At 51.1% G+C, this 22,187-nt stretch overlaps 1 protein-coding gene across 2 annotated transcripts in view; it reads left to right on the top strand.

Annotated features, from left to right (window-relative positions):
* Window positions 1–6,059: 6,059 nt before the first annotated feature.
* Window positions 6,060–22,187, top strand: part of Pepd (peptidase D) — a 133,352-nt gene continuing 117,224 nt past the window's right edge. Inside the window, exons 1-3 of one of the 2 annotated variants that reach the window (XM_036185182.1) lie at window positions 6,060–6,138; window positions 15,142–15,325; window positions 17,328–17,455. In XM_036185182.1, coding sequence (XP_036041075.1) covers window positions 6,122–6,138; window positions 15,142–15,325; window positions 17,328–17,455 — 329 coding nt within the window. In that variant the 5' untranslated portion in view covers window positions 6,060–6,121. Of the gene's footprint in view, window positions 6,139–15,141; window positions 15,326–17,327; window positions 17,456–22,187 lie in introns of those variants that run through there. The other variant, XM_036185190.1, reaches the window with a different exon arrangement.

The following is a 22,187-nucleotide window of genomic DNA, read 5'->3' as shown; positions in this document are numbered from 1 at the left end:
AAGGTTCCCAGCCACATGCTGCTGGGAATATGCTCTGCCCAAGCACATGAAGGGACTAAACCCTTCTTTAAAACCAGGAGAAAAAAAAACCTTCCCCTTACTCAACTGTTTTTCTGTACATTTGGTCACAGCAATGAGAAAGCTAACAGATGCTGTGCAGTCCCATCATCCCCTGCCTCACCAGAGGCCGAAAGGGACAGGACAGACGAGCTGGTTGCAAGCCCCTCTTAGGACTCTGCCATGCAGAGTGTGAAGCCAGGATGCAGTGTCAGTGCTACCTGTACCCAGGGGCAGAGATGGTGGCAACCGTCTTTGCAGCAGTAACAGCAGCTGTGGTCCCAGGGGTGTGGTTTAGGCATGCACTTGGTTACCAGCTTTCCAGGTCCTGCCTGCTTGCTTTCCTTTCCTTCCTTCCCTTATTTATTTTTCTTGTGTATGTATGTATGCACGTGTGTATTGTGTGTAACATATGTATGTTTTTGTGTGGGTGTGAACATGTGTATAGAGGCCAGAGGTCAACATTGGATACCCTCCTCTATCACTGTCTATTTTTTGAGACAGGGTCTCTCTGAACCTTGGGCTCATCATCAATTCAGCTTGCCAATGAACTCAAGGAATCTACCTATCTCTACCCTCCCACTCAGTGCTGGAGTTACAGAAGTATGGACCATGCCCAGCTTTTACCTGGGTACCAGGGTTCTGAACTTAGGTCCTGATTCCTGCACAGCAAGTACTCACCTCCCAAGCCATCTCTCTAACCTCCCCCTGTGTTTCCTATGCCTGCCTTTCTGCTCTGTGCTCCTTGGCATCCACCCAACCCCATACATTCCTCTTCTGAGAGGGGTGGCTGAGCTGAAGGTCTGTTTACCACTGAAAACCCTGATGAATGTGAGTCCTTCAGATAAGCAGAGATATAGCCAGATGGGTAGCCAGCCTGGGAACCACCTTGGTGGTCACATGGGGAAGCCACAGAAGAGATGGGCCATCCAAGGGAAGGTCATGGATGAGAAAGGTCATAAGAAGGCAGAGATCATGAAAAGCAGAGGTTTTTATAGAAAGTGGAAGTCATGGAAGGGAGAGACCACTGAAGAGACATGCCCTGGAAGGAGGATGTCATGGAAGAGAGAAGTTATGGAATAGAATAGGTCCTTAAAGACAGAGGCCACAGTGGGGAGAGACAAGCACTGAGGAGGAAAAGTGAATGGTGTCAGGTCAGTGGCAAGTCCATCAGGAGAGGGAGAAGACTCAGCTGTCATCTCTTGGTCACCATCCCCATTTTTTTTATATAGAGACTTGCTTTGTAACTGTGGTGGTTTGAATAAAACTGGCCCTAGGGCTGGAGAGATGGCTCAGTGGTTGAGAGCACTGACTGCTCTTCCAAAGGACCCAGGTTCAACTCCCAGCACCCACATGGCAGTTCACAACTGTCTGTAACTCCAAGATCTGACACTCTCACACAGACATGCATGTAGGCAAAACACTGGTACACATAAAATAAGAATAAAAAAGTAAAATTATAAAAAGAGAATGGCCCCCATAGGTTCATATATTTGAATGTTTAGTCACCAGGGAGTGGAACTGTTTGAAAGGATTAGAAGGATTAGGAGGTGTGGCCTTGTTGGAGGAAGATTGTCACTGGGGTGGGCTTTGAGGTCTCAAAAGCCCAAGCTGTCTTTCTCCCCTCCCCTCCCCTCCTCTGCCCTCCCCTGCCCTCCCCTCCCCTCCCCTCCTCTGCCCTCCCCTGCCCTCCCCTCCCCTCCCCTCCCCTCTTCTCTTCTCTTCTCTTCTCTTCTCTTCTCGTCTCTTCTCTTCTCTTCTCTCTTAAGTAGGAAAGCTAAGGTTGGCCCAGCCATTATCACAATGGGCAAGGACTAGGGCTGCTAGTAAGATGACAGAACAGCCACCTCTCTCTCTCTCTCTCTCTCTCTCTCTCTCTCTCTCTCTCTCTTCCTGTTGCCTATTGGTAGGATGTAGAACTCTCAGCTACTTCTCCAGCACTATGTCTGCCTTGTGCCTCCATGCTCCCTGCCATGATGATAATGAACTCTGAAACTGTAAGCCAGCCCCAATTAAATGCTTTCCTTTCTAAGAGTTGCCATGGTTGTGGTGTCTCTTCACAGCAATAGAACAGTGACTAAGACAGGTTGGCCTCGAATTTGTGATCCTCCTGAGTGCTGGCTTACCATATACCTGCCTCATAGATAACCCAGTCTCAATGTTGACATGGGTAAAAGGATAGATGGCTGCTGAGGACACAGTATACAGGTGCTTTCCCACAGGGCTACCCCAAATGGGACACCTTCTGAATACCATCAGAGCCCCACTTACTGTCCAACAAAGACATCCAGTAACTTGGATCAAAGAGCTAGCACAGCCTGAACCTTTGGGAGTTTCTCTCCAGGATACCCCCTAGAGAACAAGGTCCTCCTACTCTAGAACTTAGCACTCATACTTTGAAATTAGGAATTTCATTCATTTTTATCAAGAAATAATAGGGTAATGGAGTTACACCAATGAATAGCCCAGCACAACATGGGCAATGCAATAAAGGGGGAAGTAATAAACGGCAGACTGCCAGTCCGTCCACACTGGCTTGGCTCATTTTAAGAAATAAAAGTAATTATCACCTGTGCAACCTGGCCGGCCCGCTCTGTACGTGGGGAAGAAAACAATTTCAGAACTTTATTTCCTATATTGAATGTCGATAATTGGATGTATTTATAAGTCTTGCTGGAAGAAAGCAGCTTGTGATTTCAAGATGAGAAAACAGTCTTCCAAAGACTGAAAAACAATATATTCCCCATTTTCACACACACAAAAAGGGCTTGTTTCTTCGAGGTGTTGAAGGGCTGCTGGAATGATTTGCTTTTCTGAAGCCACCATTCCATTTCTCATCTTGAATTGCCTCGTAGACCCTGGCAAAGCACCCAGCAGGGACCACTTCATCTGACGCAGTGACGGGGGCTTCATGGGGAAGGCTCCTTGGCTGCTGCCTGCCTCTTTTCTGCAGGAAGATGGATGCCCAGATGAACCAGGCCAGTGAAAGAGGAACAGGGTGTGATGTAGGGCTTTCCTGGGGCTGATGGTATGGTCCCAGAGAACACTGCAAGCCACTGGTCTTAGACGTAGGAAAGCTAAGGTTGGCCCAGCTTTTATCACAATGGGCAAGGACTAGGCCTGCTAGTACCATGACAGAAGAATAGCCACCTAGGTATGTGCTATGTTTTGCAGGAGAAATGTCCCCTATGGGCCAGTGTCTGAACACTTGGTCCCTGACTGGTGGGAGACTGCAGAACCTTGGACTACGGCCTAATTCACAGAAGCAGGTCTCTGGGAGGAAAGCTTTGAAGGTGATATCTGCTCCTGCTTCTGGCCTGAGTTTTCTGCTTCCTGATCCACTAAGATGTGAGGAGCTGCCACCTCAGGCTCCTGCCACTGTGCACAGAGCTGCCCTGGGAGCCATGCACTCCCTGCCATGATGGACTGTGACCCCTCATTCTAGCTTTGTTTCTGATGCTGTGGCAGAAGGCAATGTCGGGGAGAAAAGGGCTTATTTCTGATCATGGATCCAGGCTGCAATCCATTGCTTTGGGGAAGTCAAGGCAGGAATGTCACACAGCTTGGCCATATCGCATCCACAGTCAAGAGCAGAGACACGGACGCACATATGCTCACTTGCTTGCTTGCTTATGCCCAGTCCTCTATCTCGACTCACATAGTTCAGGACCACCTGTCTAGGGAATGGAGCTGCCCACAGTGGGCTGGGCTTTCCCACATCAATAAAATTAATTTAGCCAATCCCTTCCCCCAGACATAATTCAATCTAAACAGTCCCTTCCTGAGACTCTCCGAGTAACCCTGGGTCATGTCAAATTGACAACTCAGGTTAACCGTCACAGCCTCTGAAAGCACGGGCCCAAACGAACTGTTTCTCCTTGAAGTTGCTCCTGTCAGGTTTGGGTGCACAACAGTGAGTAAGCTAACTGATACATCATGTCCTGTCTGTCACATGCCTTCAAGTCCTGCCTGGGAGAGATGAGGTTGGAATAGATTCTCCTGTCCCTATCTGTCACATATACCCCATGTTGAGATGAATTAACATGAGTCAGAGACCCAGTGAGCCAGCAGTGTCCATGGAGCTGTGGGGAGTGGTGGTGAGTAGGGGTGAGTAGGGCAGGGCAAGTTGGTCCAACACAGTGCCACAGGAGAAGGAGGACCTTGCCCAGGATGGACCTCCTGCAGGTGTGTCTAGGGTAGGGCACTTCTGGAGAATAATATTACACCGCAACTGAGCTAATAAAGCAGCAACCTGTAGGCCGTTACAAGGCCAGACCTTGTCTCCGAGGACCCCATGACCTTGACATGATGCGGCACAGTGTGAGGCTCGAGTGTGCTGCCTGGTACACGCCCTCAGCTGATTTACACACTCCCACGCTGACTCTCTAAAATCAATCTTTCCCCAATTGCCTCCTGGCTCCCAGCAGCGTCCAGGTCCGTCCTGCATGAGTAACCCCAAAATGTTCTCCCACTCCCTGAGGGGCTTCTCCTAGAGTCTCTGCCAGAGCCTCTGATGGGCAGGAGCAGGGAGGGGAAGACTCTGGCACAGCCTCCAGTGGGGAGTTCTAATAGGCCGTGGGACATGCTGGAATCCAACTGGAGAGCAGCTAGGAGCTGGGAAGGCTTGCAGGAAAGGTTCTTGAGCAAGTGTGGAGGAGGGTCAACCCTGCTGAAGCCTCTGGTGGGGAAGGATGGGGAGAGGCAGGGAGTGTCTGACAGCCAAAACTGTCAGAGCAGACCCTGCCTAGAGGCCCGCTGTCCAGATGGGCCTGGGTGGGCAGGAGCCGTGGGCAGTACGTCCCTGTTACAACCATAGAAAGAGTGCTCTGTTCAGTGGTTGGGTGTTTTCTGCCTCTCTTGTAAATATTTAGGATAATTACTTCTTTTACACATTAATAAGCATTAAGCTGGCAGCTGGCTTAATTTTGACATATTTTATGTCAAAAGAAGTGGGGTTGTGATTAGCTGGGGGCAGGTTTCCGACACAAATAGCTCTCTGCTCATCCTTTGCTATTTTTAAAAAGTGTCCCTTAGTAGGGAGTTGAGACTCTTTAGCTGAAGATGGAGCACCGTGTGTGTGTGTGTGTGTGTGTGTGTGTGTGTGTGTGTGTATGTGTGTGTGTGTGTGTGTGTGTGTGTATGTGTGTGTGTATGTGTGTGTGTGTGTGTGTGTGTGTGTGTGTGTGTGTGTGTGTGTTTCCAAGTTCTCAAGAACATGCGAACCTGTGTGAGCTCAGGCATGTTACTTACCCTTCTGGGCCTCAGTCTCCTCTTCTGTAAAATGGCGATAAGATAGTACTTATCTCATGGGGCTTTTGCGAGACCTCTGTGAGCAGTAACATCTGCAAAGAATTTGAACCATTGCCTGTAAGTGCTTGGGACCTGCTGAGGGTAGGGAGGACAACATTTGCCTTCTGATGTGGGACTCTACATCAGATGTAGTCGGTTCTCTTTAGTAGGACTCTGCCCTAGCTCCGGGCCTGCCTCTACAGGCTTCCCCCTCCTCACCCTCCAGCTTCTCTTCCCTTAGCTCCTCAATTCTGCACTTGAGGCTTGGACAAGATCTTAATGGATTTAATTCAGGTCTTGCTTATCTCTCCTGCCACACCCTCTTTCCCCATGCCCCCTTTCCCTGATGCTGAAGGCTTCTGTTACTCCAGGTACCCCAGCTCTCTGCCATCATTGACCTTCCTCCTCATGGTTTCTTTATTCCTGTAAGTCCCACCCCGCGGGTGGGGTGCCACAACATAAGGTCAGGGGCTGACCCAGAATCAAGTCATCTCCTGTCTCAGATACTTCCTCCCACGAGGGAAAGCCTCGTGGGTTGCTGCAAAGGTCCCTCCCGGCTCCTGACTGGACCCTGAGATGGCCTGCACAGACCCTTAACCCCTCCAGGGCTCCGCCTCTTCTGGGTGTGCAGTCCGGAGCCGGAGGTGGGAGGGGCCGGCCTGCCCCGCCCCCGTTTGCTTAAAGACCCGCCCCTGGTCCCGCCCCATCCTCCTCCTAAGGACCTGGCCTGGTTCAGCTGACGCCGCACTCCACGTGACGCTATCGCTGAGTGAACATGGCGTCCACTGCACGGTGAGTCCTAAGTTTGCCCCTCGCTCCTGCCTGAGGGCGCGTAGAGGTGTCCTGCCTCGGTGTTCCGGGCTGGACAGTTGGTGACAGGCCCCTGGGCTCTGACTAGGGTTGCTGTGTGGCCGCGGGCTGCGTGCTTCTACTCGCGGGCCCCGAAACCGAGCGCCTGGCGAGTGGTACCCGCAGCGTCCCTGCACGCTTGTCGCTGCCCACTGGCCCTTGGAGGCTGCCTGGAGCCCAACTTGTGGCGGCCTCACCGTCTGTGGCAGAGATAGGACTTGACAAACCTGTTCACTGCCATGCCCCTCCGATTGGGTGGGCTCCAGGTCCCAAGAGTGAGGGAAGCTTTTGGAGTGGGCGTGGAATCCCTCATTTCTTTCCTGGTCCAAACGTCAGCTCCTCTAAGACACTTTCCCCTAACTATATGATCAACTCTATAGTGCCTGGTTTTCTACGTGTCAGTTGTCTCCTCTCTGTCTCTAATGCGGCCTTTATGTTGGACCTCACTAGCTCAGTGCCTTGCTCGTTTTGGGTTGGCCTTAATTCTGCAGGCTTAAAAAAAAGGTCTGTGGTCCTGTTGGGAGGAAGTGTGGACAACTGGGCTCACTCAGTCTTGGGGACAGGGAGAGTAGGGTGCATCCCTGAGCTAGTAGGTGTGGTGACTGGCGACCTCTCCAGACTTTGTCCTGGGGGAGCAGGAAGGATTGTCATCTGGGACCTGCTTTTTAATTTTTTTTTTTTTTACACAGGGACTCACTCTGCAGCACAGGCTGGCCTGGAATTCTTTTTGCTTTGCCCTTCAGAGTGCTAGCATGGCAAGCATGTAGCACTACGCTGCTTGGATCTGCGCTGTCTTTTTCTTTTCTTTTCTTTCTTTCTTTCTTTCTTTTTTTTGTTTTTGTTTTTGTTTTTTTCGAGACAGGGTTTCTCTGTGTGGCCCTGGCTGCCTGGAACTCACTCTGTAGACCAGGCTGGCCTTGAACTCATAGAGATCCACCTGCCTTTGCCTCATGAGTGCTGGGATTAAAGGTGTGCGCCACCACTGCTTGGTGGGATCTGCTTCTTAAAGAGCCTGATAGCTTGAGCTGTGATTTCAGTGGGAGGGAATGTGGACCTAGTGGTAAGGGTGTTAGGAAGGTTAGGGTAGAAGAGGGTAACTCTCCACATACAGGGTTGGGAACTGAGATAAGTATGGGGAAACAAGTGGACCAAATGCATCTCTCTGTATGAGATGAGGGAGATGGAAATACAGTGGCGTCTTCAATGGCTTCCAAGGATGGGAGAGCTTTGAATGTAGCAATCATTTAGGGGGTACCTGTTGTTTTCCAGGAATAACACTGGACCATTAAAGCTGATGGACATGTGGGATTCTTTTGTCTAACTCTCTGCCTCTGATCTTGGTCTGCACCAATGAGAAGCATGGGCTCTAGGGTCATGGGGTGATCTTTGTGCTAGGTGGTCTTTGGGGTGAACTTTAAACAGTGAGACATACTTAGGGTGGAGAACTGTGCAAAGTCCCAGTAGGAGTTCAAGAGGCCAGGACCAGAACTTTGAGCCCAGCCTTTGATCTGTTAAGCACAGTGAACAGTAAGTATGGGCAGATATCGGTCTGTGGGGGTCTCATCTGCCCATCTGGGCTGGCCAGGTGGTCACAGGCATTTCAGCAGCTGCATTTGGGTTTAAGGTTTCAGGCTGGTCCAAGACTTGTTTCTTTCTGGAAGATTCCCAAGCTGGGATAGGAACTGGCCAGCTCTTAAAAGGAAGCCTCTTGTAGCCAAGCTGATTCTCTGAGGTCATCACATGAGATGATTGAAATGGTGACCCAGATCTTGGGGAGGCATATTTATTGGGAAATGTAACAGTTGCCAGGGCCTCCTTGGGAAGAGCCATCTCAGAATGATAACTGTCCTGAGAAATGTTGAGGCTGAGTTAAGTCCAGTAACTTCCTTAAGGGGACAAGGTTGGAGGATGTTCCTTAGAAAGATTGGCTATCTGCTACTGCATTCACATGATAGGTCAGTATGTCAGTTGTCTCCCCTATTTTGTAAGTGCCAAGGTTGTAACCCAGGACTTGCTTGGTCTAGTCCAGGTATTCTACCACTAAACTATATTCCCAGCATTTTTTTTAAATTTAGTTTTTTTGAGATAGGGACTTGCTCTATGTAGGCCTTGAGCTCATGATCCTCCTGAATAAACTTCCAGAGTACTGGGATTAAAGGCTTATGCCACCATGCCTAACTAAGAGTGTCAGATATAATGCACCCCAACACATAGCCACATGCTTCCAATGAGTCAGAGTTGGTTTCTTGCAGAGTTCTAGTAAAGGCTGGGAATAGGAGGCTCATGAGAATCTCAGGTGTGCCCCATATGAGTTGGGGAGCAGTAGAAGCCCTAAGTAGCATCCCAGACTCAGTGAGAAGCTCCCTGAATTCTGTGCACTGGTAGGAGGTAGCCCTGCTTTCTCCTTGAGCCATGCTCTGAGTTTTCTATGTACCCGTCTGCATTTGTTGCCCTGTCTTCTTGTTCTGAGGCCTGCTCACCTAATGGCCCTGGGATACTCTTCTAACATGATTAAAAGATTGCTCACAGTCTTGCAGGTCTAGCCCAGATGGTTCCTCCTTCCACAAACAGGCCTCCCATTGAAAGGTTCCTGCTCAAAACTCCAGAGAGTCTCAGTTTGTGTTAGTAGCACACACACATCTTCACATCTGCCCATCATGAATAGCTGTCTCAACTTTCTGTTACCACTTTCCTGGCTTCCTTGGGGCCCAGTACCAATTTGGTTTGTATCTGTGTGGCCATCAACCCATGATAAGAGCTTAGTGAAATAGTCCCATGAGAAGGGAAGGAACATTTACCCTATGAATTATTTCAGAATCCTGTTATGTTTTCCTGGGAGACAGCAGTGACCTGGGAGAGGACTTGCGGGTAGAAAGAGGGACAGAATTTCAAAAAGTTTCTCGTTCTTCATCTGAGTGGCACTCCAGCAAACGCATCACACCAGCTGCCCTGGGTGTGTGTGATGAGCTACTTGCCATGCTGGAGTAAGCATTCTAGACAGAAAATGTTGGGAGGAATCAAGGTCTTGATCAAATGCTGTCACGCCCTTCTGTGAACCTTGTGCAAAGTCCTCATGCTGACGCTGCAAAGCTGGCAAGTCTGTGGAAGCCGGGCTGGCCCAGGTGCCCCTACCCGTCTGATTCTTCTCTAGACTTGGTCTTCTCTCTATGCAGCCCTTCCTTTTTGTCCTTACATGTATGTGCTTGTTCTCCAATCCTCCTCAGTAGAGAGGGAAGTGGCTGTGGGGTACCAGCCTTCTGCCCCTCCAGTCAGGGATATCTTGCTGTAGTTAGGTAGCCAGTGGCTACTGAACATCTCAAAGCCTGGTCATTCTTGTCTGCCTTGTCTTTCTCTGGTAACTCTTACCGTGTGGCTCTATCCAGAAGTGGCTTTACATAGAAGCACAGGGATCGTGTTATAGTCTGTGCAATGGAGTATGTGGGTGTTAGTGAAACCTATATGCTTGTCTTTGTCTGTTTTCTGCTGCTAGACTAAATACCTGAGGCTGGCACCTTATAAAGAAAATAATTGTATTTTGCTCACCGTTTGAGAACCTCACCCGATGTTAGAACTTGATGGATGACATCCAATGGAAGGAATACATATGAAAGGGATGAATAACTTGTGTGTAAGAGAGGTCCTGTGGCAAGACAGCTAGCTGAGCTCACTTTGTGACAACTCGCTGTCTCAATAACTGTAACAGTCCCATGAGACCTAACTCATTCCCTTGAGAATTAATCAATTAATTAATAAGCATGAATTCCTAGTCTTCTCCCAGAAAGCTCCAGACCTTTTAAAGGTCCATGACTACTGTTACACTGGAGACCAAGTCTCTGCATGAGGACCTTAGAGACAGACCAAGGCAGTATCCTCCTGTAATGCCATTTATTCATTAGCCAGATATATGCAAAGGATCTTAGTTATGTTGCCCAGGCTGGCCTCTTGAGTTTTGATCCTCTTGCCTCAGCCTCCTAAGTGCTAGGATGCTACTACCATGCCCAGCTTGGTGTAGTGTTTTAAAAATACATAAAATAAGTGAAAGATTACAAGGAAAACCAATTCGTGGAAATGCAGTTATCAAAATGTTAAATGAATTTGTGATATGGTCCTATGTGTTTATTTATTTTTTTATTTTTGCTTCAGCTGCTGTTTATCGACATCCGGGTGGGCACTATAGCAACAGGCCTGGAGATGCTGTAGCGGTAGACTGGAAGGTGGAGAGTGGAGTGTGTGTGTATCTCCAGTAACAGCTGAGGCGTGCACAAGGAGGAGCGGGGCAGGCCAAAGCCAGGGCCAGAGGTTATGGACACAGGAACCTGGGCCCCGTGCCCTCAGCCCCTACTACACTTGCTGTCTCCTGACTCCAGGCCAGGGCTGGGAGTTCTCTGGGCAATTTCTACAGGAGCAAAGTACGCAGAGATGTCGCTGGCTTTTGTGATAAAGCCAGAGGGTTTCCAGTTCTGTCCTACGCATTTATATTAATACATCAGCTAACAAGAGCCTGGAGCAGGTCTAACAAGTACTTTGATTTTGAAGCCGTGATAAACTAGGGTGTTATTTTGAGAGAGTGTCACAGCAATGCAGTGAAGTGACAGTACTTGTGAGTTCAGCGGGTAACAACAGATCCCCAGGTATCGCTGACACTCAGCGGTTAGTTGCTTATGCCAGTCATTGAACAAAATGTAAGTTTGAATGATAAGTTAGAGAAAACAAAGGAGTGAATTTTCCTAACATTCTATGCATGGCTCTCTGTGGACCTAGAAACCTACAGGTGGCCATTGAGGGCAAAGAAGAGGGTGGTTGTGCTGACTAGTTTTATCTCAACTTGACACAAGTTAAAAGTTGTTTTGGAAGAGGAAACCTCAGTAGAGGAAATCTCCCCCACCACATTTGCCTGTAGGCAAGCCCATGGTCCATTTCTTGATTGATGGGGAGGGCCCAGCTCACTGTGGGTGAGGTGGAAGTAAATAAGCCCTCTTCCCCCAAGTTGCTGTGGTCATGGTGTTTCTACAGCAGCAGAAACCCTGAGACACAGGCAGTTTGGGACAAGGATGGGCTGCAGGGGCTGTGGCTCTGCAGCCTCCCTGGAGGCTGGCTCTGTTATTAGTCAGTCGGTTACTGGCCCTGGGCTGCTTCCTGGGCCTTGGTGGTTGGCCTGAGAGGGTCTGTTCTGTGGATGTCTTTCAGCCCTGAGCTGGCCCACCAGCCACTTTCATTCTCCCAAACATATCTGTGCTCTGGCTGCATGCAGGAGACTGCTTGTGCTTTTTCAATTCCAAGGGTCAATTAACCAACCAACCAACCAACCAACCAACCAACCTTCATCAGAAACCAGTTGGACAGCCAAGCCTAGAGGCACTGGCCTGAAATCAGCTACTTAGGAGTCTTGAGGTAGGTAGGAGCAAATTCAAGACCTGCTTGGCTGACAGAGCAAGTTCAAGGCCAGCCTGTCTCAAATTAAAATGTTAAAAAGGAGAGGGGGGGTTGGCTGGGGAAGTACTTGCCTAAGATGTCCAGCGTTACAAAAGAAGCCAATTGGGTTTTTTTTTTGTTTGTTTGTTTGTTTTGTTTTTTTTTGGAGCTGAGGATCGAACCCCAGGCCTTGCACTTGCTAGGCAAGCACTCTACCACTGAGCTAAATCCCCAACCCCTGGGGATGTTTTATTGGTGCTGCATTAGATGACTTTACAGGGAGAAGTCACTCTTGTCTGGCCCTGGATGTCACTCCAAGGGTTTGCTATCATCATAACCTTTGATCCTGAGGGTATCTTAGAGTGCTTAGTGATTGCTGCGCATGGCCTTGCCTAGTGGCTTAGGCTGAACCCCAGGATAAGGTAGGTGGTGTTGTGACTGAGCCCTGTGGCGGGAGGGGTAAGTGTAGTCATCCCTCAGTATCCCAGGGGCTTGTCCCAGGAACCCCCTCAGACACTGGAGTATTCAGATGCTCAAGTCCCTTATATGAAACAGGCAGTAGGTCCAAGTCTGGCTGTCCAAAGGGATCTTAGGCCTTTGAAACAGTTCCAGACAAGAGGCTGAGAACCTTCTAGATGGATGATCACTTGCCAGGAGCAGCTGGCACTTTGTAGACTTAAGGAGCTAAGTCACAAGGAGGGGAGCTTGGGGAGGCAAGGAAGCTAGGTGAGCATTTTTAGCCAGTGGTTCTGTGGGAGGGGTGACTTGGTGTGAGCCCATCCGTAGCAGGGGTCCCCATGCATTTGCTCATGAGGACCCTGTAATTATGAGTTTCCCTTCTCTGCTTGTGATGGGTGTTACTGAATGGGTGGGAAGGGTGTGGGAGTCCCTGGAATGTGGGTGGGTGCTGGAGGGTGCACTTTCAGTTCCTGTCAGCCAGGCCACTTGGGAGCTATGCTTACAAGCTGTTACCAGGATCCTCCTGCCCTTTCATCCTTGGGCTGAGAATGGCAGACCTCAGCCCTGGCTTTGTGGAAGCCCTGGCTACTCACTGTCCTAGGAGGAAGGAAGGGCAGGAGCTGGGGGCAGGAGTGCGTGTCTACAGCATGGGCATGTGCGGATGTTCCCCACTCCCCTCCTCCCCACTCCTAGTTGGAGCTGATTCGGCACCCTCTTATCTGCACAGTTGGGGTGTGGCCCCCACAAATTAATGGTAACAATGGCACACACAGCAGATATTTATCAAGCACTTGCTGTCAGGAAGGGTGCTAGGCACAGGACGCAGGGACTTAGACAGATCTCAGTCTGTCTCACGGAGGACCTGCTTCAGCTAGAGATCTGGTCTGATGAATTAGCTCTAGGTTTGTCTTATCAGTTAGGGACTGGTTGATGCTGGCAGTTCGATACAGGGATAGTTTTACAGGACTGGGGAACCTGAAAAGAACCCGGAAGAAGAGTAGCGTGGTGGCCCTGCTCCAAAGGACTGGCTCAGGCCATTTAGTTTTATGGCCTGCCAGGAAAGGCATCAAGGGAGCAGGTTCTCTATGCCCACTGTCTTACCCCTCCCCCCTCCATCTCTCATGCTTTCCTAGGCTCAGCCCATCTGGAATCCAGAGGTAGGGCCCAATGGACCCACCAAACTCACTCTATAGGTTCAAGACACTGTGGGTGGGGTTGGATCTGGAGGGCAAGTGGGGAGACTGGCCTAGTGCTATGTGGGGCATGTGGCAGTGGTTGGCAGGAGAAATGAGTTCAAGCAGGAATGTTTACAAGGTGGCACGGGGCCAAGATGTGTAGGAAGTATGTGTCAGGTGCACACCACTGCAGTGTAAGGGGAGGCCCGTCACAGTCGTCTTTCAGAGTTGAACCTGCTCCTGAACTCTTCCACTGCCCCCCAGTTGGCTGCTTCAGGGGTCCCCTCTTGCACGTCTTACCCTTGGCTGAGTTCTAGCTGCCTGACTTGGTCTGCCTGCCTGTCTCCCTGGTTCATTCATTTTCCAGGCATCGACACCAGTTCTGCCTTTGTCTTGGTGTCTCACACGTTACCTGGAGAGACGGCAATCATGAAGCCTGTGCTGTGCTCATAGGAAGAGGCGGCTACAGGGTAGGAAGCTCAGACCAAGAAAGCAGTGGAGAGTTTCTTAACGTTGTCCAGGTGCGAGGCGGACCTGGCCACAGGGAGGAAGTCCCCTAATTTCTCAGTATGCATGGGTGGTGGAGCAGAGGTGGGATGAGAAGGCAGGAGGAGACAAGCTTCAGGTCTTTAATGTGCTCACTGAATTTGAGGTGAGAGATACGTCAGAGGGCCAGGGGCCTCTCCATCTGGAGGGACATCATTGGCCTGAGTAGACCAGCTGTGCCCAGTGGAGGGAGAAGTTTGGACCTAGCCCTGGGGTTCCAGGAGGAGGTTGGCCTGGAAATGATGGGGGAACTGAGTGAGGATGGAGGAGCTGTACTAGGTGGAGTTCTGCTTGTCTGCTTGTGTCACGGCTACAGAAAGGCCCGGTGAAGACTAGATTGGGACCCACTGCAGATTCAGGAATGTAGGGTCATTGTGGTCAGATAGATGTGTTTGCTTAGGGGAGCATGTGTAGGCCTCATGGGGTAAACTAGAGAGCATGGGTTGTCATGAGAGCCAGAGGCTGGGTTCCTCCTTAGAGTATTTACTACAAAGTGGAGGAAGAAATGGATTGCTGAGAGCAATGAGAAGGTTTTTTTTTTCTGTTTCTAGGGCCGGGTTATTGCATATCTGAATGTTGAAGGTGCTCCAGTGGGGGAGAAACATATTGCAGAAGCAATCTGTGACTAGGTATGGGGATGAGGCAGGCTGTGCACAAGCCACAGGTGTGGTGTGGGACCTGAGCTACCCTAGAAATCTAGGGAGGCACATCTCCCAGTGATGCCAGGCCTGGCCCTTCCTAGTCCCTGTAGACTTTTGCAGAACACCAGCTTTGCTCTCCTGGAGGTCTGTACTCTCTAGCTGCTGGTCACAGGGGCTTGGTGCTGTAGGGGTGCACTGTATGTGTATATTGAGGGGTTGGGCATTGTTGGGTATGGGAACTACCAACGTAGGCTGTAAGGCTGGCAACATATGTGGAGGGCAGAATGGCAAGTTCACGGTGGTGACCGGGGCTGTCTGGGTCAGAGCTCAGCTTTCTCACCTGTCCTAGAAAATCCAAAGCAGGTGACAAAGCCCTGAAGGGTGGCACATGAGTGACATCTCTAGCCCCTGTAGAGGCTTTCCCTCACATGGCTTGTCTGCCTACCAGCTGAGAAGGTACAATCACCCCTCATCCCCAGGGTAAGCCAGGTGCTTAGGAACAGAAGGGTAGACTGTGATGGACAAGCCTCTGTAGCCTTGGTTGGCTCCATGAAGGACCGTCTTTGGAACCCAACAGGTTAAGTTCAGGCTGGCTTACCACAAGTTGATGAAGTGCCTGCCCTCCCCCCTCCCCCACCCCCTGGAGCCCAGACCAGATGTGCAAGGGAGGAGATGCTAACCCGCCTGTGCTGTATCTGCTCATGTCTCTGCAGCCCTTCGTTTTCCCTGGGGAATGAGACCCTCAAGGTGCCACTGGCACTGTTCGCCCTGAACAGGCAGCGTCTGTGTGAGAGGTTGAGGAAGAATGCAGCTGTACAGGCCGGCTCTGCTGTTGTGTTGCAGGGAGGGGAAGAGATGCAACGTTACTGCACCGACACCTCCATCATCTTCCGTCAGGTGAGCCTTCACCCATCCTGTCTGCCTCCAACACCAGAAACGGAGTTCCAGGGCCCTTGGAGGCAGCATGGGAACAGGAATCCCACGTCTCGGGTCCGCACCTCCAGCCTCACCTGTTGGGCGGAGCTGTCAAGGCATAGAAAGATATCCTCGGTGGGGGCAGCAAGCAGGCTAGGCTTCGTGGAGGAGCTGGAGTGAATTTGGACAAGCAAGAGCACAGTGTGCACAGGAGTGGGTAAAACAGTGTGGCCTGGGCCACTGGCTGCAGTTTGCAGGGACAGCAGAAAGTCGAGCTGAAGATGAGGGTTGAGTTCCTGGGACTGGTGCTGGCACAGAGGCGAGCTGGCAAGACTGTGATCTGCCTGTTTAGAGGCCCCAGTCTTCATCTGAGTTGGCCAGTGCTCATCCTTGGCATCCTAACTAGACTGTGCACCCCCATGTGTGTGTCAGGGGCTCTACAAAGTTCTGGAACTCTGGTGTACAGCCTAGATAACCTGACATAGCTGAGAATACTCCACAATAGCAACACTTGCTCAGAAGGCTAGGATGACCCAGAGTTGGCCTACTCTCATTGGCTCGAGTATCGTGCCCACTTTACAGATGCTGTCTGGGGAAAATAACTTGCCAACAGGTAGACCTAGAATTAGAATCCTGTCTCCTAGCTGGGCCTGATGATGCAGACCTGAAATCCCAGCTCAAGAGGCTTAATTAGTTGGATCACTAGTTCAAAGCTAGCCTGGAAAACTCAGAGAGACCCTACCTCAAAATAAAAAAGAGAGCTGAGGATGTTGTTCAGTGGTGGAGCTCCTGCCTAGAATCCCCCAGTGAGGGGCTGGGGTGTGGCTCAGTGGTAGAGCCCCTGCCTAGAATCCCCCAGTGAGGGGCTGAGGTGTGGCTCAGTGGTAGAACACCTGCCTAGCATGCAGTGGGCTCTAGCTTCAATCTCTGATACCACCACCATATGTGTACACACACACACACACACACACACACACACACACACACACACACACACACAAAACCATGGCTATGGTTATTTTCTCTCTCAGCTTCCAGTCTCAGAACTGTGGCCAGAACCTTTCTGGGGGTGAGAGGTGGGGGCACAGTGGGATGTGAAGGAGCAGGTGGTTTAGAAGGGAAGGAGCGTGGTCTGGCCTCTGGGCTGGAGCCCATCCATTGCGGCAGGACACAAAAGGGCTCTGATCCTCTTGCTCCCATCTCATTGTCCTCACAGCCACAGGCCTGCTGTCCTCAGCTGCCAGTGTCATGGAGGTCTCAAGACTTGGCCTCATAGTCTTGAAGCTTCTAGAGATTTATATATTTGTAGTTTAAAAAAATCACTTTGCTAAATTCAGCTGTGGGCTCCCTGACGGATCTCATTCTGGGTTCATCTGAGAAGAGTCCCTCCCCGACTTTATACCTTTGTGACACCAGCTCAGTTCTTACTGCTAAACGCGCGCGTGTGCGTGTGTGTGTGTGTGTGTGTGTGTGTGTGTGTGTGTGTGTGTGTCCAGTGTCCATTTGGGTGCAGATATTCTCTGTGGGTTTCTGAATTGAGCTTGTGCTTGGTGCTGTTGGCTGCTGGCTGTCATGGGCCCAGGAAGTGACCTGCAGATGCATGGGTTAGGGCAATGGCTCAGTGGATAAAAGTGTTTGCTGACAAGCCCGACAACTTGAGTTTGATCCCCAGGACCCACACAGTAGAAAGAAAGAACCAGTTCCTGCATGTTGTCCTCTTATTATGTATGTGTGCTGTGATACACACAGATGTAATATACACAATAAGTAAATTAATTAATGTGATTTTTAAGAAAGAGGGTAGACGGCAGGGTCACAGGGGCCCCTGTCTGCGCTTGACAGACCATAGAATGGCAGGATGGACAGCTGGCAGCTGGACTGGGGACCAGGGCCATTTCCTAAGGGGAGGCCTGAGCCTCTGCTCCCCCACTCCTGTATCTCATGCTCTGGTCACTGGGTTCTGAGCCCCTTGCCCCCTTCACAGGAATCCTTCTTTCATTGGGCCTTCGGCGTCATCGAGTCAGGCTGCTATGGTGTCATTGACGTGGACACGGGAAAGTCAACCCTGTTTGTGCCCAGGCTGCCTCCTAGCTACGCCACCTGGATGGGAAAGTAAGGAGTGGTCCCTGCCTTGGTACCAAGCCTGCTGGGGATGACGATAGGGTAGGCACGGGAGGGAGGGCTAGTAGTCAGACCTTTGCGGGCAAGCTCTGTTTCACAGCCCTGAACTCCAGTTGGGAAGAGGGGTCAGATGAAAGCTGTGGGGTGGAAGCAAGGTTTATTGAAAGCTCAGATTCCCTGCATAAAAAAATGCTGGCAGCTTTTGCACCAGTAGGTGGGTGGTCACTTCTGCATGGGCTTGATGGGGAGTGTGTGCTGTCTAGGCCCCCTTTCCGAGCCTCGTTACCCATGTCCGGGGGGTTATTAATGCCTACCTCTGGCCACAGATGGTCTGTCCTTCATTGGCCTCTCTGGGAGAGATGGCGGAGGAATAGGGCAGTGCCATGTGAGAAGTTTGGGGCCAGAGGCCAGGCTAAGCTCCTTGGGCGAGACTATCCCACTTCCACCTTCCAAGACACCTGGCAGCTCCTCCCTGCTCACAGCACTGATGCAGATGCTATGTAACTAGGGATGTTTGAAGTGATCAGGGAGTCTTGTCTTCCAGTCTGTCATTTCTGCCTGGTGAGTGATTATTCCAGCTAATGTGTAAATTGCAGCCTTTGCTACCTGGTGCCCCATCGTGCTCATTACTAGGTGGGTGGGGAGTCTGTGGCTGGTTTGAGTGACATGGCACCTGGCTGCCACAGGGACTCTGAGCTCTTTGCAGAGGGCTAGGGCCCCTAAAGGGCTGTCCTCCAAACTCCCTCTGCTCTGCGTGCCGACTTCTGCTCCAAGTGGACTGCACAGCATCCACTGCTGGCCTTGGCATGTTGCTCTCCTGCTGTCTTGGGGGAGGGCGTCCAGCTCCACAAATTGGCATCAGTTCTGCTTTTAGGCCGCTTGGCGGCATGCCAGGCTGGCCCTGGGCCATCAGCTTTGCTGTGAGGATGCAGCTGAGGCCGAGCTGGCAGCAGGAGAGAAACATGCTCTGGTCTCCTGTGAGCTTTTCTTGGCTTGGCCCTTAGGAGGGACCAAGGAAGGGTGGGGAGTGGACATGTCTTGTCTAGCTGTCTTTGGGATAGACAACAGGGCTGGCAGGGAGAGGTCATGCCTAATACCTCCCTAGCTTCTATTCCATTTGCAGCCAAATCCTTACCACTTCCCTGCTTTAAAGAGGAAACAAGTCCAGTGTGCTAGAAAGACCTGTGTCAGCACCGTGGTCTGTTCTTGTGGGAGCTGTGATTGGAAGTAAGGCTTGCCTGTGGTCTGTCATGAGCTCCACATGGTGGCCATGAAGTACCCGAAGGTGAGGCTGACTGCCGCTCTAATCCCTTCCTAGGAGACAACACCGTTACAGTACAGTGGTGTGTTGCTGGGTTGGTTATACCTGAGGTGACAACATGAGGTGATGGTGTTGCCAGAAGTGCAGTTATAGTGTCTCTGAATGTCTGACCTGGCAGTCACTGGACAGTCCCAGGCTGGCTTTGAGCTGCCTGTCCAAAAAGGTGAAATCTGTTTCACCCTGCTTGACCCTGGTTAGGACCAGATGGCAGGACACTGGCTGTGTGACTTCCGAGGCTAGGCCATGAAGTGCACTGGGGCTTCCCCCAGTTCTCTGCACTGGGACATTCTCCTCCAGCTGTGCCCTATCATGAGGAAGCCCAGACTCACCCATGTGGAGAGCCTCCTCCAGCTGGTGCAGCCATGAGCGTGGATGAGCCTTCAGATGAATCAGGCTTCTGCTGAGGTCACAGATGTCATGGACCAGAGGTTAGCTGCACTGACTGGGCTCTGTCTCGCTTGCTGACCTGGAGAGTCCACACGTTAGTGACCTTTCTCATTCCAACAGAATATCTCACAGAAGCAACTTAAGGGAGAAAAGATGTATTTTGGTTTAGTGTTTCAGAAGGCACGGCTCATCCCGGTGGGGAGGTCACGTCAGTAGGAGTGTGAGATCACATCATGGCAGCCATGGAAGCAGAGAACAGGACCACACTGGTGGCCAGGCTCTAACTCTCAATGCTTGCCCTCAGTGACCCAGCTAATAAAAGCTCTGCACCCTTCCAGAGCAGCATCCAGCTGGGGATCAGATATTCAAACAGATGAACCTATGGGGGCGCTGCAGATTCAGATCCTAGCAAGGATAGATCGTTTTTGCCCTCCACTCAGTTTTACGGTGGGTCGGGTATCACTCAAACCTTAGTGTATGAGGCAGGCTTTCACTGCTTTGACAGTGTACCCGAGGGAAACAAATTAACAGGGGAAAGGTTAATTTTAGGTCATGATTTCAGAGGTTTCGTTCTGTGATCTGCAGGCTCCATCGCTGTGTCTGACATAAGGCAGAATACTACAGTCACACGAGCTTGTCACACAGCTACCCCCTCATGGTAGTTAGAAAGCATAGGGGTAGGGGAAGACAGACAGACTAGGGTTCTAAAACACTGTTTTAAGGATATGCCTCCCAGTGCTTTACTTACTCCAATTAGGCTCTGCCTCCTAAAAGCCCCTCCTGAGCATTACCTCACAGGGGATCGAGCTTTCATCATGACACTTCTCATCCACACCATAACATCTGTAATGGGACCAGCCTTGAAGGATGTATAGGTACGATGCTCCCAGAGTCCGTCCTGCATGCCAGGCTGTCCTGAACAGAACCGTGGCTGTCCTCTCAGCATCCCCCTTGGTCCTACTTCCTGGATCAAGCTGAGCTTGCCGAGATGTCCCATTGCTTAGAGAGTCATCTCAGAGGTTGGCAGATCCCGTCATCTGGGAGCTGTGGGGATGGACAGTGGGGGTCCAGGAGGGTCTGTTGGCCCTCAGTTGGCCCCAGCCCGAGTTTCTGGCTGGAGAGATGGAAGGACATTGAGTGGGCCTCCTCCACTGTCTCTTCTCTTTCTCTCCTGCCCTCTTCTTTCTTTCTTGAGATAGACTGTCACTATGTAGCCTAGGCTGACTCAGACTCAGATCCACCTGCCTCCTCCCCAGTACTGGGATTACAGGTGACCACCACCATGATGTGGGTGCATGTGTGCATGTGTGTTGTTGGGGATTGACTCTAGGGCCTTGCGCATGCTAGGCAGGCACTCCACCATTTGAGCTTCTGTGTGGCGGATAACCTCAGAGGATGCTCTGTGGCTGCCCCAGCTCACACACAGGAGCAGTCTCCAGGCTCAGACACCTGCTCTGAGTTGCAGAGTGCTCCTTTCCTCTTTGACATGACATGTTGACATGGTTGCTGACTTCTGCTCTGCATACATCATGTTGTGCCACCAGCAGAATAAAAGCTGTGTACCCAGATATTTCCTTCTAATGAATCTTGCTTTAGCAAGAAAGGAAGGGTGCTGCCTGTGAGTTGTGGGCAGGCATCTTCTCTGGCTAGTAGAGTGGAGGACTGATCTTGCCTGAGGGACTCTACCCCAGTTGCTGGACCCGTGTGAACTCCCCTTGTCTCATACACTTACATCTTGGGAGCTAAATAGCCCTTGACTGAAGGGTTTAAAGCCCAGGATCCAATTGGTCCAGTTTCAGCTGTTAGCAGTCTGCTTGCTGGGCGGATAGTCTTCAAGAACACAGGAATTACAGTCTGCACCTTGGCTGCAGCTGAGTCTCGGAGACTGTTAAAAGCTCTTCTTTAGTCCGTCCTGCTTTGCTGAGGCAGCTTTGTCTAGTGCAGAATAGAGCCTTGAGTAACCATGGGGGTAAAAGTGGGTCTGCAGGGTTGGTTCCCCGGGTAAATGAGGCTGTGTGCTGTGCAGGCTAGACTCGGGAGCTGTGGCCCCAAGGGAGATTGTGACACCACAGCTGAGACATTTCTTTTCTCTTGTAGCCCTGCCTCCCTCAGCAGACCTTTCCTGTCTGTGCTCTGAGGTGGCCTGAGTGTTTGGGAGGGAAGGGCTGGCTGTAATGGGCAGGTGACAAAGGGGCTGGTTGTCTGGGCTGCAGCTGGGAAACATCAGCCAGATCTGATGTGCATGGCTGCTTCCAGACGCTCTCGTAATCGATAGGGCACCGGGAGCAAGGCTGATGGGATTACCTGGCCTTTGCAATCAAAACCCACCAGACTGAACATTTGACCTTAAGCTCCTCAGCTTCCTTTGGAGTCTATCTGATGGCTTTTGAAAACCCATCTGGCAGACACTACAATCCAGAGTCACTCAGGGAACCAGCGGATGTTCCAAGGCTTTTCTGTGGGTGCAGGTGTCAGGATTGCAGGTGCTGGGGGAGGGGATGGGAAGTTTAGGATTAGCCTGTGCCTCACCCCACACCCTCACTGAAGCAGCAGGGTGGGAGCCCTTGATGTGTTTTTGTAGGCATCTGTCCAAAAGAGGATTAGCTGACAGTAACTCTGGCCTGGGGTGTCTGGGCTCCTCTAAGCAAACTGGAAGTTCTCTCTGTGACAAACCACACAAAGTAGCTTCAGGACCCGTGGAAAGTGAACAGCTTTGGGTAGGGATAGGAAATCTCTACAGCCATGCCTGTCCCTGACCAAGCTGAAAGGAGAGAGTGTGTGGCCTAGGTTTGCAGGGAGGTGGTGATTGGCCTCTCGAATCCCTGTCTGGGCCGCAGGCTGTCCAGGAAGAGGCTACTGTAAGCTCTCCAGAGCTGAGTACCAGAGGCCCTGTACACAGCTCCTTTTGATAGTAGAACCCATATGGGCCTGTGGGGGGGGGGGGGGGGGGGGGGGGATGGGATGTGTTGTGATTTGTAGTGGGATGCATATGGGATGACTTTCGTTGTTTGAGAC

Source organism: Onychomys torridus, chromosome 1 (genome assembly GCF_903995425.1).
Source record: "Onychomys torridus chromosome 1, mOncTor1.1, whole genome shotgun sequence".
In the NCBI taxonomy this organism is placed as follows: Eukaryota; Metazoa; Chordata; class Mammalia; order Rodentia; family Cricetidae; genus Onychomys; species Onychomys torridus.
This window is presented reverse-complemented; position numbering and strand designations above follow the sequence as displayed.